Source organism: Seriola lalandi, unplaced genomic scaffold (assembly GCF_002814215.2).
Source record: "Seriola lalandi dorsalis isolate HSWRI2012SDOR001 ecotype SW California unplaced genomic scaffold, Sedor1 jcf7180002054861, whole genome shotgun sequence".
NCBI lineage: Eukaryota > Metazoa > Chordata > Actinopteri > Carangiformes > Carangidae > Seriola > Seriola lalandi.
Window position 1 is genome coordinate 1,274,976 of NW_019525414.1, and position 16,102 is coordinate 1,291,077.

A 16,102-nucleotide genomic window follows, 5' to 3' on the forward strand; every position below is an offset into this window, starting at 1 on the left:
ATAGTCGAGAGGACAGAGGACAGGAAGGAGGACAGAGGATAGGAAGGAGAACAGAGGATAGTCGAGAGGACAGAGGACAGGAAGGAGGACAGAGGATAGGAAGGAGAACAGAGGATAGTCGAGAGGACAGAGGACAGGAAGGAGGACAGAGGATAGGAAGGAGAACAGAGGATAGTCGAGAGGACAGAGGACAGGAAGGAGGACAGAGGATAGGAAGGAGAACAGAGGACAGTCAAGAGGACAGAGGACAGGAAGGAGAACAGAGGATTGGAAGGAGAACAGAGGATAGGAAGGTCAGAGGAAAGGAGGGAGGAAAGACAGAGGACAGGAGGGAGGACAGAAGACAGGAAGGAGGACAGAAGATAGGAAGGAGGACAGGAAAGACAGAGGACAAGAGGGAGGACAGAGGATAGCAAGGACAGAGGACGGGAGGGAGGACAGAAAGGACAGAGGACAGGCAGGAGGACAGAGGATAGGAAGGACAAAGGACAGAGGACAGGAGGGAGGACAGGAAGGACAGAGGACAGGAGGGAGGACAGAAAGGTCAGAGGACAGGGCAGAGGACTGCATGTATCTTGATGTCAGATAAATGTTTTATTACACTGACAGTTGTGGGTTGATAGTGACTTTGTTAATCCTGGTCTTTACAAAAACCCAAATCTAATGAAAAACAAGATATTAACATAATCCTAACAACCCGTCCGAATCTTATTATTTTATAACTGACAGAAAAGTGAAGATGACTTCATGTATGTCTCTTCAGCAGCAGAGTGAATATCTGAACATAGAGCAGAGTCTGAGCTGTTTCAACAGTGTCAATTAGACTTATCGACTCATCAGTAAAATAGTCAATAGATTAATTGATAAGTAATATTCGTTAGCTCTAATACATTCATGTGGTCACTGATTTTCAGGTGCTTTTCATCAGGTTTTTATTATTGATCACCACCTCTGTGCTGTGTGTGTTCTACTGTCGCCCCATGTCCCTATGGAAACAGATTATAATGACATATATACATTATAATAATCATCATCATCAATGAATCTAATGATTATTCAGTTATTGAATAATATTGTTTATTGGAGGTAGGTAAAACACACACACACGCACACACACACACACACACACACACACACACACACACACACACACACACACACACACACCAATATATATACTTAAACCTGCTGAAATGTTTTTGGACACCGACTAATACAGTAGACAGCTTGAAGCTCACATGTGTCCACAGGCCTCAGTGAAGGTTGAGTACAGTAGGAGGTCTCACAGGATCAGATTTTAACACATCAGTTTGGAGTGATGCTTGGTTCAGTAAACGACTGTCTCTCTACATATTTCCTCCTGAACTGACTCACAGCTCTGGACACGTGTGTTCAGTCCTCTGCACTAGAGCAGATCCTCGTCCTTCAGTCCCATCAGATCCACTGTATCAGTCCTATGAAGTCCTCCTCTGTGTCTGCTCCACGTCACTGAATTAAACGGTAGAAGACCCAGCAGCCAAACACCACCCAGTGGCTGGCCCAGCTCAGGTCAGACCACCTTTGGATGGTGTGGATCGCTGCGTAACCCTGCAACCAGGAGACAGACACATACAACTGGATCAAACATGTGACACCACACACCCTCTCTCCTGTGTCATGTGTCTCTACAAACAGTGACCTGAGCTGGAGGCTGAAAGTTTTTACTTCTCTTCAGGAGCTGAAGAACAGATCATCTGTCCTCCACTTCAGGTCTGAGCTTCTCAAAGGGGCAGTTCAGTTTATTAGATGTGAGGTTCCCATCAAAACAGCACTTTCCTTTGGCACACTGAATCACCGTACTCCTACACACAAGCACACCTACAGTGCACACTGAATTACGCCACAGCCACAGGTCAGCTGAGTGAATCAGAAAGACCTACACTGTACTTTGTTTTGACAGGAAGATGAATATGCGAAAATATTCTACATGAAGCTTCATTTAAGGAGATATTGGATTGTTTCGGTGGGCGTCTTTTAAAAATGTCTAATACATGTTTTTCTGCTGGCCCCGCCTACAGCAGCTGATCACTGATAGTGTTCCTGCTGCATCTCCTCACTGAATCTACTGCAGGTAACACACCGATTATACATGACTACCTCACACAACCCCACGTCAAATACCTACAACTATCTGAAAACTTGATGATGATCTGATCTGTGTGTGTAGCCTCAGGGTCACATGCTCACAGCACTGTGTGAGTCAGTAGCTATGAACGACCAGGTGGAAGAGGCACACAGCCATCGATGGGCTGCAGTGGTGGTGGCACCAAGGCAACGACTGCTGGTTGTATGTACATGTTTTATGTCACACTAATGTTTTACTCATTTATTCAGCAAACACTCAAGTGTTTCCTGTGAATGTGTCACCAAAGCCTCGTCCAGCTCAGACTGCACTGATTGATTTAATGATGTTAGCCTCAGCAGCTCTGGACATATTAATATTTCAAGCTCTTTGTTTTAAAGGTCTGCTCCTTTCCACCTCTCAGTCCTCATGTATCACACCTGTGGTAAAGGCTGAGACGGACCGACAACATTCAGCTGTCTGTATTTAGCTTAGCATCACTGATATCAGCTGTTTACAGTCAACTGTGGTCAACTTGTGCATTTTAATACGTCACCTTAGATCCAGTGGGTCAGTGTGATTTCAATCAAGTCTGTCTGTGTGTTGTAGTCTGTGTGTAAACTGTTGTAGTCTGTGTAAACTGTTGTAGTCTGTGTGTAAACTGTTGTAGTCTGTGTGTAAACTGCTGTAGTCTGTGTAAAGGGACAGACAGATGACGTCCTTCCTTTCTTCTTACCTCTTCTACTTCCCGTTCATCAACTCCAGGGTCAAACATAGAGCCCAGGTAGGTGAGGTGGAAGACGGCCAGGAAGCTGAAAACCAGGTTCAGCACCACCACCCAAAACCCCTACAGACCAAGACACAAGAACATCTTCTGAACCCTGATATACTTTCAGTATATCGCATCATAATAAAAGAAAAATGAGTGGACTCACACACCCAGAGTTTCTCCTAAATCTGCAAGTTAGGAGCTACTTTTAGTTTTAAGATGCTTTGTGAATACGGGCCATGGGTTTATACTGTTGTGTCTTTTTTCTTGTAATGCCAACATTAGTGTTAGCTCCTTTCATGCTAGTTTGTTAACTTTTTTCCTTCTATCTTATAATTTTTTCTGTTTTATGGCTACTGTTTACCGTATTTTATGCTACCGGGTGACCCTTGGTAACCCTGTGTTTAATGTCACAACACTATGAACTTTGGTAATTCCCTCAAGCAAAGTCTGAAGAAATGTGAAATTGTGCAAAGTGTGAATAAAGGGCTCAAAATGTCTGATAGAGAGACTCGTGTCCTTGATGGTTTGACAGTGGGACAGTCCTGAGACCTCATGGACTGACCGGTAACAAAGTCTGTGAGGTGGACACTGGGCTTGGGCCTTCTGGTAGAACCATGATATGGAGACTGAGAACCTTTACAGACCTCTCATCACCTGGACCAAGTCTCTATCTGAATTTACTGCAGCTAATACAAACATCCTGAAGCTACATGACAGAAGTCAGAATACGGAACACTTACTGTTTTCTGTAACTTTGAATCAATACACACCGACTGAGCACTTCACTACAACACCTGTTCACCGGCTTAATCATGCTACTGTCCAATCAGCTAATCATGTGGCAGCAGCAGATCCAGGTGAGGCGCTTCAGGTAATGTTCACATCAAACATCAGAATGAGGAGAAATGTGACTGTTGGTGTCAGTATATGGACCACACTACAACAGGTACCTGGGCACTGATCCTCCTTCTGAATATGATGCTGGTTATTTTCATAACTGCATTACTAACAGAGACAAAGACTTTCATGGAGGTTACCATCTTAAAACATGTGTGTATGTTCTGCTTAGAACTCCAGATGAAGTTTTACCTTCTTGTGCTTGTGGCTGCAGCCGGAGTTACAGGGTCTTGACAGGACACAGGCGCTGAAGATGGAGGCAAGCCTCTTCCTCAGAACTGGAGAGAAAGAAGAAAACACACTAACACTATCACAGTAGCTCTACAGTTCATGTTCATGTGTATGCAGCTCTACACTAAAATACTTTACAAAGTATGAGCAGAATTGTTATTCATACCATGTTCAACATATGTGATGAATCCCAGAGACAGCAGAACAGCCCCGAGGTGAAAACTCAGACCCTGAACAAAACAAGCAGGACATTTAGTTCAAATAGTGACAGATATCTAGAACCACTTTCATTTTCAATGATCCACATCCACAGATGATCTGCCTGCATGCTAAACCTGAACAGACTGGAGTTTATCATCATCATCAGACCAAGAGAAAGTTCCAACAAAAAAAACAACTGTCTGTGATGTGCTTTCAGAAAGTCAGTGCTCATCTCGTCAATAAAAATATTTGTCAACTGAAGCTGAAAAGATGTCAACTATGAGGAAATGTGACGTTTTCCATCAACAAATAACAGTGATGATGTCAAAGATTGACAAATGGACATATTCAACAACCTGCATGAATTTCGGGAACCACACTCTGTAGCTGCTGAGCAGTAAAACTGTAGAGCTCCAGGTTGATGCAGCTGTTTGATCGGTTTCATTTCTTGTTAAGAAGAAGTATCTGACACTCAGTAACATTAGTGTTATCTGACATAGGGCAGTTAGCCAGAATACTACTAACGCAACATTTACAACCTCTTAGCCACCTCATCTTGCTCGTGTTGATTAATTCAGTTCATACCTTCTCCAATGCCGCGTTCATGAACTGTCCCCTTAAAGAAATACTACCTCTGTTCAGTCACGTGGCTCCATCCAGTTAAACTAACGTTAGTCCACATTCTCTCAAAGTGAAACTGCTGATGTGGACAACAGAAACTAAAACGTTTACTCCTGCTGTCCACACGACTCCAGAGTTTTAGAGCCTCTAAAACAGAGACTTCTGGAAACGCTGCTGGACACATTTTATTTTGAAAACTCCGGGGTTGTGACTTTTAGAAACCATGACACCAGCCTCACCTCCTGATTGGCTCTTATCAGTCATGACTACCACACAGTGGTGAAGGCAACATGGATAGTGACCAAAGGTAACACCACTAAGCACTAATTAGTTTAATCACTTGGACACAATCACACTGCTGAATATGAAGAGAGCATGACTCTAAACAGGAGAGAGGGAGAGAATTGTAATTGTTTAACTCGAACACCAGCATTTCATCATACTTATTTTAATGTAATTATATTTATTCAAATTAATTCTGTATTTTATACTTTGTACTTGCATTTTATCTTTTACTGTGTGTTGTAAGGTGTCTTATTAATAAAATGTATTATTAATTGTAATCGAGGTAAAAATGAAATAATGGTGACATTGATTTGAAGTCATATCTGTTCCATGGACTAGATTCATCTCCTGAGAATTAGACAGCTGAAGCAAACTATGATCACAATAAGCTAACATAACGTTATCAATTGCTGTGAATGTAACATTAGTTCCTGTCAGTTGGCCATCTTTCCTTTTGCTATCAGAGCAAGTGAGTAAATTCTAGGATGAGATGTTCACTAAAGAAATATTATGATGTTATCCATTGATTTAGCGGCTCCTCTCACGTTAATCAGGTTCTGGACGAGTCCATAGATGAGAGTGACACCTGCAACCACGGCAACTGTACATGACAACAACCACAACAGCTGTAACCTCAAAATGTGTCGACAGTAAAATTAAACATGTGTGAAGAATGAGACTGAAGAAAACTGGACTGAAACATGTTATTAACCTACTGTTGACTGAAGCTGGAGTAAAACTAACACACATGCAGTGACTGAAATATGACTGAATCCAGACTAAACTGAACCTGGATCAGTTCTGTGGACAGAGGAGTGTGTGGTCTCACGTGCAGTATGGCGCTGGCTGTGTATGTCACCAGGATGGCTGGAAAAGTCCCCAGTTTCATGGCATTTTTAAACACATCTGAAGAACATGAAGGACAGAGCACATTATGACAACATATAAACATGACTACAACATGGTACCAGCCAAACACAGTAAAGACCAACAGGGCTGCAACTAATCATTGGCATTATCCAGTTATATGGTGATTATTTTCTCAGTTCAACATTTAGTACAAACAAAAAATTAATTGTGATATCATCACGGCATTTGTTCTGTCTGACCTTAAATATTTGATTTACTGTTATGTAAGAAACACTTCACATTCAAGAAGCTGAAACAGCTGATCTTCACCATGGTTTCTATTGGTGGACTGAGCTCAAAATCTCCCACTCAGCAGTTACACACAGAACCGATCGAGTCATTCAGCCCTGACACCTAGAAGGTTGTAGGTTGTATCAAAACACAATAGGACATATTAGCAACAGCCAGTTGTTTTAGAGATAGTATTGGATGGACCAGTGAAGTCAGATGGTCTGTGGACTGTGTCTCAGACTCACAGGTTTTGAGCCATCGGGACATGGGGATGTTCCAGGACGTGACCACCAGCACCATGGAGCGAGGCATCTCCACACTGAGAGGCTTCACCACACTCAGGTCCCTGCACAGAACACACACACAGATCAGACTTTATGTTTGATAGAGACAGTGTAGGACACAGGACTGAGGACGTCCTCTCTCTACACTCAACACACATCAGGCTGCTCTCTGCAGCAGGTGGATTATTGGACTATAGATGACTGCTTTCTGATGATTAGTTAACTTCACTGTGTGGAGTCTATAACTCCTGAACCTGGACTCATTTTTATTCTTTCATTCATTTTCTCTTCCTTTAAGATCAATGTTTTCCAGTTCTGCACAGTTTCATCTGTTTTTTTTTTTAATCCAGGAAAAGAAGAATCAACTGAAGCAGAAAACTAAATATGTAATTTGCCAAGAGTGTAACATGTTGGGTACATGTGTTATTATAATCATTGGTGTATTATAACACAGGTGCAGTCCAGGCTGAACATACCATCTGATGTGTTCCTTCTCTTCAGTGAAGCCGGCTCCAGCCAGCATGCTGGTGCCTTCACTGAGGTGACCCACAAAGTAGTTACTGAAGTGGAACGACACTGCATTCTCATAGGCGCGCAGCCATCTGTTCAACACACCACACAAACACACACCCATTATCTTCAATCAGCTCCAGCTGAACAGAGACTCTAAACTAAGTGCTCCTCTGCTTCACATTACTGACAGGCACCCAAGTAATCTGATTACTCCCACTTTCTGCATTGACATAAGTCCACATGGAGAGGAACTTTAGTCCCATGACAACAGCCCATATACAGTCATGTTACTACTGAGATGAGGGACCATACCAGTGGCTTCGTATGTTCAAGATAAATACCTCTGCTGCTGTCAGTCATGTCAGAGTGTGGCGCTGGACTTTAGCTTTAGTTTCAGAACATGAAACAATCCAGTTGTATTGGATGAGTAACACATGTCCCACCTATGAGGACTCCACATTTCTCAACAGCAGCTTCAACATGTCCCACTCATTCATGCTGCTGTCATGTGGTTCACCTCCACCAGCAGCTGCAGAGGCTTGTGTTCTGGTTGATGTGATGATGTCATTGCCTCCTCATCTTTTCTCTGTTCACCTCAGCATCATTTCCTCCTCAGACGTTCTGTGGTCTGATCCTCTACTCACCCACTAGCCCTGTTCATTACAACTAAGAGTCGAATTCAGAATGTGTGATTGTCATGTCTGACATCAATATCTCCGATAATTACCTTGATTTCCTGTTGACTTTCATAGCTTATTAATGCAGCTGAACGTTGAAATGAAACACTGAGCAGTATGAGTGTTGTTTGTTTGCTTTTTACTGTGTGTAAGATGCTTCTGCAATCAAACCTGGAATTCAACTAGCTCTGCTGAAAAACTAAGAGTAAATCACTTTTTCTCCACTAGGGCGCTGCCATTTTTGAAGATGCCAGATGTGACGTCACCGGTTCTCTGTTTGTCTCTGTGGTTGTTGTTGGATGTTCACTACTAGGAGGTGTCAGTAAATATCCCAACTGATATTTATTGGAGAAGAGAGTAAAGGACACAGCAGAAGACGAGGAGGGTTCTTTGTATTGGCCTTGGATGCTCACATGAATAATGCATTCATTCAAACATGAGTAGAATTAATATAGAAGTCAGCGCTCTCTGTGTTATGGGCTCATTAGGATCACAGTGGAAATAAGTGGACAGATGCAGTTGTGTTTCTGACTTTGTGGGTCAGAACTTTAAAACTCCACTGTACCAACCTCCACTGCGTCACTGCTCTGAGATATTGTTGTACTAATAAACAAACCGTTCTCATGTCAACCGTGACAAAAACAAAGATGGCAGCACACTAGGTTATAAATACAACGTAAAGGTGTGTTAATAATAGAAAAGGTTTATTTTTTATCAAGTTGTGTTTTTTGTGGTAAATAATTCATCGATGCTTTAACAGCTGATTATTTCTCCATTTCATCTCTGTAATGGTGCAGCTCTGTCATCTGCAACAGGAACAATTCACTGTACAAAACCACTGGTATGCTCCACACTGAGGTCACAACATGATACCTGAACCATCTCCATGACAACAAAAACTATGAGATGAGCTGAGAATGTTTTGTCAAAGTACCAGATATTGGATCACTGTAGCATCGTACCACTAACGAAGAATGAACACGGCACTGATGGGAGCAGATCTCCTGTTCAGCTGTCATTGTAAACACACCGCAACAGACTGTAGGAGGAAGCTGTCACTTCTAACTGAAAACAAGCCTTACCTTTTTCAAATGTGTCTTGGAAGCAGGGGAAGAAAGACAGACAGTCTGTTCTCAAACCAGTGAAAGGTGTTGTACTGGCAAAACTTCTTAAGTTCCAGGAAGCAAATTGAAATGAAAAATTGTCTTACTTGTCTGTGACTGTGTTTCCATAGATGGGGATGAACAGAGGGAAGAGGTAAGGGGCGATGCAGGTGGAGACCAGCAGACAGAGCTGACTCTTCAGGAGGCTGATGGAGGAACTCCACAGCCACATCCAGCTCTGAGGAACAAACCACCTCATTACCACCACAGCACCACACAGGAAGACACAGGAAACCACAAATATCATGTACTCACCAGTTCTCTGCCTTCAATGGCGTTCTTATAACTGGAGAAGCTGATCCAAGGACCAAACACAACAGTGCCCACAAAGAGAACATAGCCCAGGAACTCAGCTGGGGAGGGCAGGCCTGCCACTGCTGCTCTGTCCAGGTCAAAGGCCAGAGAGATGGCCTTCATTGCCACCACCATCTGAGAGCCTGACACACACACACACACACACACACACACACACACACACGTATGAAAAAGCAGACTCTACCCATGACACAAGTCTCCATGTGTAGATGTGTATTCAGTATTCAGTATTCACATGTCCCAGATATAAAGTAGCAGCTGTGGAAAACTGCAAAATTGTAGAACATTTATAAAATCAGGGAGCGTAACTAAGAAAGAAAAACTTCCATAGCAGTACAAACAATGTGATGGAATATTTACCTCTTATTTTATGCCAGGTCACCATGTCAATTAAATGCAACTCTCTAAAATGAAAAGGTAGAAAAATAATATTACAACTTAACACCAGAAACTACAAGGTTTCAAATAAGATTTAAATCAGGAAATGAACCAAACAAGATGTGACATCACTGATCTGATGTGGACAGTCAATAAATACTGAACAGATTAGGAACTCTGAGTAACTATGAGAGTGTATGTATGTATGTATGTATGTATGTATGTATGTATGTTTTTATTTTATTTTTAGAATTCTGTCTTTTATCTCAGAATTCTGAGTTTAAAGTCAGAATTCTAGAAAAAAAAAAAAAGAAAAAAGAAAGAAATTCACATGTGGCCCTAATCCTGCTCCGTAGTTTTCTGACATATCTGCTGCCAGGAAACACCAACACAGCTGCTAAACCAGGTCTCATTCACTATGAATAGCAGTGGTCACTGTCCCAGATTTTTGAATCCACATGTAAAGGCATCAATGGAGCACAGGGTGTGGGAATTTCCTGTAGTCACCACTATTTGAATATTTGCATATTGCTACAATAGGCATTTGGTTTGGACTGTTTTCAGTTGAAAGCTGCAGTTTCCAGGACACTATGTGTTTTTGCAGTGATATCTCACCCAACAAGGAGGTAGACGAGGATAACAGCCGAAAGGAAGAGGCCTCTGGTACTGGAGTGTTGAGTGAGCAGCAGAACGAGGTAACAGAGTGCACTGAACAACAGCACCCACAGCATCTGCAACTCAAAGAACAGGAAGAGGCTGTACATCCCAGCCAACACTGACACTACATGCTTCAGGGTGGACACACCTCCTGAGGAACACAAGCAGGACAAAACTTTGATTTATAGTCACAAGTCCAGCAGCATCCAACAGCATCCAGCAGCATCCTACAGCATCCAAACATTAATATGGTTGGACTTGGGTTGATTATAGACTTTTTTTGTAATAAATGTATCTAAATACATTTCATTGTCACTTTGAGTGACAAGACAGAAAAGCATCAGAATACAGTGGTGTTGAAAATAAGGAACATTACAAGTGTGTCACTAAAGACAGCATCCACATTTTCTTCCAACTACGACAATATCAAAGACAGTGCAGACGAGTCTTCCTTTGAAGGCTCCTACTTGCTGACATGCAGGTACTGTAGTCCAGCTCACCCAGTCTAAAGCAGAGTCTGCAGATCAGGCAGAGCAGCAGTAGAGTCCAGACCTGCTGGAGACCCTGCTGGACCGTGATGAGACCACAGTTCTCAGCCAGCTGTTGCCAAACCTCCAGTCTGCTGGATATGTCCATCCTGCTGCTGCACCCACACAAACACAGGGAGTCTTCTGAAGTTTACGACACCTTTCATCAACATATGACAATCAAACAAAGTCAGATTCATTATTTTACATGTGAAGGTCCATCTGGTCCAAAGCTACACACCACTGAGCAGAGTGTGCAGAGCATCATGGAAACACTGGATTTGAAGAACATCAGCTTCAACGTGATAGAGTTAAGTTGTTGTGTATTGTTCCAGTTACTTTAGATAAGACTAAGTTTTCTTATGATTATTGATCAACTGGATGATTATGTCCTCGTGTTACTGAAAAAAGGAAAAATATCTATCACAATTCAAATCATCCAAAGAGCAACGTCTCTGGCCTCTACACACTCACCTGACTACAGCAGCACTCACTTATTGACATATAATATCAACTTACTAACGTTAGTCAGGTAGGAAACTTTAAGCTAACTTTAACTTTCCGGACTTTGTAAACTCTGAAACATGGACTAAATGAACCAGTTTAACCTCAGATGCTGTCAGAGATGCCGCTTGCTAACTTTACCGTCAACTTACTTAAACTAGTCTTGTTGGGCGGACGTTAGCCCTGTAAAATAATCACAGATGTGGCGGAGCCTGATGGTCCTGGTTCAGCTGCTGTCTGAACCGAACCGAACCGAATCGAACCGAACCGAACCAAGTCGTGTAGATAGTTAGCTCAGGAGCTAAACTGGTCTGTGGATCAGCAGGCGGCAGGTCCAGACCTGATAAAAGCCTCCGTGACTGTAAACTTAACGATGAACCGCGAAACAGCTGCTTCTTCTTCTTCGTCTTTTTTTTTTTTTTTTTTTTTTTTCTTCTTCTTCTTCTTCTTCTTCTTCTTCTTCTTCTTCTTCTTCTGCTGCTGCTGCTGCTGCTTCTTCTTCTTCTTCTTCTTTGGCTGTCCCTTTCTTCTTCTCTTCTTCTCCCCTTCCTGCTCTTGTTTCTGTGGCGGAGGAAAAACCAGGTTAACTGCGAATTACCGTCCTCTGCTGGACACAAATGTGTAATAACACCAGAGGCTGACTGACGTCCTACCCATCAGGAAACCCGGGACTGGATTAACTGGATTAACTGGGCAAAACGGGGATTGCACCCTAAATGCCCCATGTTTCCCATGTATCCTCCATTTTGTTTCTGACTACATCATTTCATCAGTCTCTAACTTGCTAGAAATTTTCACCATTTGAAGCACAAGGCCCGAAAATATTAAATTTACTTTCATTGAAAAATGTACTGTGCTGCATTGTTTGTGAAATGTTGTTACTTTGTGTTTTGTATTGCTCAGTGTTGCTCAGTGTGTCCACTGCACTACAACATGCTGCCATGTTACGCAACATTACGTTGAGAGGTAGGATGTGATGTAATTAGATTGTGCTGCCAATATAAATACTGATGTGCATCATATGTTCTACAACTAGAGAGTTATGGTTCAATAGTATGATTAAAATGGTTTAGTTGGGATGTGAAAATCAGGGCTTCATTTCAGGTAAATCTCCCAACAGTAATTAAAGATATTGAAAAAGACCAGTCACGTTTCTGAAATAGAAACAAGATATTTAATGCAAGATATTTAATGCAAACAAACTTCAAGTTCCTATTGCAAACTGTTAGTAGGGGGCTTGTTGAACCTCCAAGTTCCAGATGTTACTCATGTACATTACTTTGTGGTCATTTTATTTATTGGGCCATGTGAGCGTAATATAACTGAACTAAAACAATAAAGTACATGCCTGGATTTTGACTCAAAGACTATCTACAATACAGGACCCCAAAGTCAGGTAGCAACACAGAACCCACCTTAGATACTGGTTACTGAACATCAGTGGTTCAAATTTGCAACATTAGTGACACATTTTCACTGGTTGAGGAAGTAATCACATCCTTCACTGAAGTAAGAGCAACACTCAACTACAAGTAAAATGACTGCATTTAAAATGTGACCCAAGTAAAGGTACAAAGTCCACATTATGCAGGTTGTCCCATTTCAGAGTGTATGGTATATACAGTAGTATATTGTATTATTGTATGTTAACAGCATTTTAATGTCATAGCTGGTCCAGGTGGAGCTCATTTGAACTATTTCATATACATACTCTTATATAAACATACAATTAATCGTCATTTATAGTCACATTATAAAAAATATTTTAGGAGGAGATTTATATATAAAATATTAATCTGCAAAGTACCAATGGTTGTCATATAAAACTGGCAGCACAATATTTACCTCTAAAATGAAGTGTGTAGCCTATAAAATATTGTTGAATGGAAGTAATTTATTGAAATTTGCCACTCCAAAAAACAGTTAACAAGCAGTGAATCTGAGGGTGTGAGGCACTTTACTTGTTTGGTGTTCCAGGTTTACAAAATTGCTGACTTGAATAACCAAAATTTCAACATTTTCTATGCGTCAGTGATTTCTTAAAATTAAATACCAGTCAGTGGTCTTATATTAGAATAATTTGACATCTTGTGTTCAAACAAAATAATGAAACAATTGTACATTTCCACTTATTCTTCTTCCATTGCAACTTTGAAATGTGGATGTCGTTCTGATATTAGTGTTGTCTGTTGTGTGAACCGAAACGTGGAACAGAACATGAGCTTTAATGGCATTCTTCTTTAATTCAGAGTATGACCTGTAGCAGAAATCACAGTTATAGAATTATATAGCGTAGAGCAGGTGTGGTTGTAACACTTGTTACTTCACCACCTGTAACTCACAGAATTTTTGAGCTACAGTTTTCCAACCTTTATACAAAGTATCCACATTTGTTTTCTACAAATGGCACCAATTCAAACTTCTGCAAGAATATCACAGATGTTGAAAGTTGATGTCAAATACATGGGGTTTCTTTGTCACAATCAACCCGACCACAGGGGTAGGTAACACTTTCTGGGGTAAGTAGTAACAGTTAGTCAAACAGAGGCCAGACCATGCGTTGTGCTTCAAAAAGAGGTTCTTTGAAATAAAAAAAACAATCCAAAACAATTTCTCTGTGAACCAGTCAAGTCCCGCCATCTGATCCTTGGCCCATATCAAGCTGAGTTCCCTAATATTAGAAAACTGTCACTTGTGTCAGAGTCATATCTGACCAGGAGGATCTATACTCTGGCTCCAGTAATAAAGTGATGTTGTTATGTGATGACATGTGATGTGACATCATCATGAAACAAAGGGATGTGTTTGCGTAGTAGTTGTACTGCTCGCAGTGCAGCTGTTACCATGATTACAACTACCAGTCATATGGCCTTTATTTCTACTGCAGCCATAACAGAGCTACTCACAAAGCTACTGAACTGTTACCACGGAAACATGGTGTTGTGTAGTTATGTAATAGATGGATGAATGATGGGTGATTGGATGAATGGATAAATGGATGGATGGATTGATGGATGGATGGATGGATGGCTGGATGATGGATGGATGGATGGATGGATGGATGGATGGATGGATGGGTGAATGATGGATAGATGGATGATTGATGGATGATGGATGGATGGATGAATGATGGATGGATGGATAGATGGATGGATGGATGGATGGATGGATGGATGGATGGATGGATGGATGATGGATGGATGGATAGATGGATGGATGGATGGATGGATGATTGATGGATGGATGATTGATGGATGGATGGATGATGGATGGATGGATGATGGATGGACGAAAGATGGATGGATGGATGGATGGATCATGGATGAATGATGGATGATGGATGGATGGATAGATGAGTGATTGATGCATGGATGATGGATGACGGATATATGAATGATGGATGGATGAATTAATTCATGATGGATGGAGGAATGATTGATGGATGGATGGATGGATGGATGAATGGATGGATGGATGAATGATGGATGGATGAATGGATGGATGAGTGATTGATGGATGGGTGAATGATGGAGGGTTGAATTAATTAATGATGGATGGATGGATGGATGGATGAATGATTGATGGATGGATAGATGGATGGATGATGGATTGATTAATGGTGGATGGATGGATGGATGGATGGATGGATGGATGAATGGATGGATGGATGGATAAATGGGTGGATGGATAGATGGATGGATGGATGGATGGATGATGGATGGATGGATGGATGAGGGATTGATGGATGGATGGATGGATGGATGGATGGATGGATCATGGATGAATGATGGATTGATGAATGGATAGATGAAAGATAGATGGATGGATGGATGAATGGATGAATGATGGATGGATGGATGAGCGATTGATGCATGGATGGATGGATGGATGACAGATATATGAATGATGGATGGATGAATGAATTAATGATGGATGGAGGAATGATTGATGGATGGATGGATAGATGGATGAATGATGGTTGGATGAATAGATGGATGAGTGATTGATGGATGGATGAATGATGGATGGATGAATTAATTAATGATGGATGGATGGATGATGATTGATTAATGATGGATGGATGAATTAATTAATGATGGATGGATGAATGATTGATGGATGGATGATGGATGGATGGAAAAAATGATGGATTGATTAATGGATGGATGGATGGATGAATGATGGATGGATGGATGAATTAATTAATGATGGATGGATGAATGATTGATGGATGGATGGATGGATGGATGGATGGATGGATGGATGGATGAATAATGGATTGATTAATGATTGATGGATGGATGAATGGATGGATGGATGGATGGATGGGTGATGGATGGAGTTAGCACTGTCCTCCCAACTCCCCCAAAAAACTAATTATATAAAAAAGACTATTGATACAATCATACCATCACAATATGCTGGTGTGTATGTGTGTGTGTGTGTGTGTGTGTGTGTGTGTGTGTGTGTGTGTGTGTGTGTGTGAGAGAGAGAGAGAGGGAGATAGAGGGAGAGAGAGCTCTACCATTTGAAGTAGTTTCTGTAACACATGCTAGTGCTCAGAACCTGGAGGGAACATGTTGTCACCTGGAGGCAGGACCGAAGAAGTAAAATACAGCAGATCCAGAGCACGATGAGAAGAGAGGACACAATTTTTACACGTTGAATCAGTATTTTAAATATCTCAGGATCAAGCAGAGATGACAACTAATGCACATATTATTTTTGTTTATATCTGTTGATAAAGGTACATTTCATATTTCAAAAAATGTAAATAACAGATATGTTAAATTTGTTTTCCATTGATCTATTTTTTGATCTGATTGATCTGAATCT

General features: G+C 41.3%; 1 protein-coding gene across 4 annotated transcripts; it reads right to left on the reverse strand.

The window, feature by feature from the left end:
* Nucleotides 1-915: 915 nt before the first annotated feature.
* Nucleotides 916-11,734, reverse strand: LOC111670805 (protein-serine O-palmitoleoyltransferase porcupine-like). Of its 4 annotated transcripts, none has more exons than XM_023427708.2 (13): nucleotides 11,419-11,734; nucleotides 10,736-10,875; nucleotides 10,194-10,386; nucleotides 9,561-9,604; nucleotides 9,141-9,322; nucleotides 8,933-9,063; nucleotides 7,009-7,134; nucleotides 6,494-6,594; nucleotides 5,938-6,014; nucleotides 4,168-4,231; nucleotides 3,963-4,048; nucleotides 2,838-2,948; nucleotides 916-1,587 (listed from the first exon to the last, which is right to left on the reverse strand). In XM_023427708.2, exons 2-13 carry the CDS (start codon nucleotides 10,869-10,871, stop codon nucleotides 1,486-1,488), a joined length of 1,353 nt encoding a protein of 450 aa, XP_023283476.1. In that variant the 5' UTR covers nucleotides 10,872-10,875; nucleotides 11,419-11,734; the 3' UTR covers nucleotides 916-1,485. The 4 variants fall into 4 exon arrangements, with proteins under 4 accessions (XP_023283476.1, XP_023283475.1, XP_023283474.1 ...); XM_023427707.2 differs by having other exon boundaries at nucleotides 10,736-10,878; XM_023427706.2 differs by having other exon boundaries at nucleotides 10,736-10,922.
* Nucleotides 11,735-16,102: the final 4,368 nt, after the last annotated feature.

Bases quoted from the DNA above. Each gene is read 5' to 3' on its own strand.
- LOC111670805 (XM_023427708.2), bottom strand. From the start codon at position 10,871: ATGGACATATCCAGCAGACTGGAGGTTTGGCAACAGCTGGCTGAGAAC. The intron at 6,015-6,493 runs GTGAGTCTGAGA...CATGTTCTTCAG, and splicing joins GTCCCGATGGCTCAAAACCT to ATGTGTTTAAAAATGCCATG. The intron at 4,232-5,937 runs GTGAGACCACAC...TGTTTTGTTCAG, and splicing joins CAGCCAGCGCCATACTGCAC to GGTCTGAGTTTTCACCTCGG.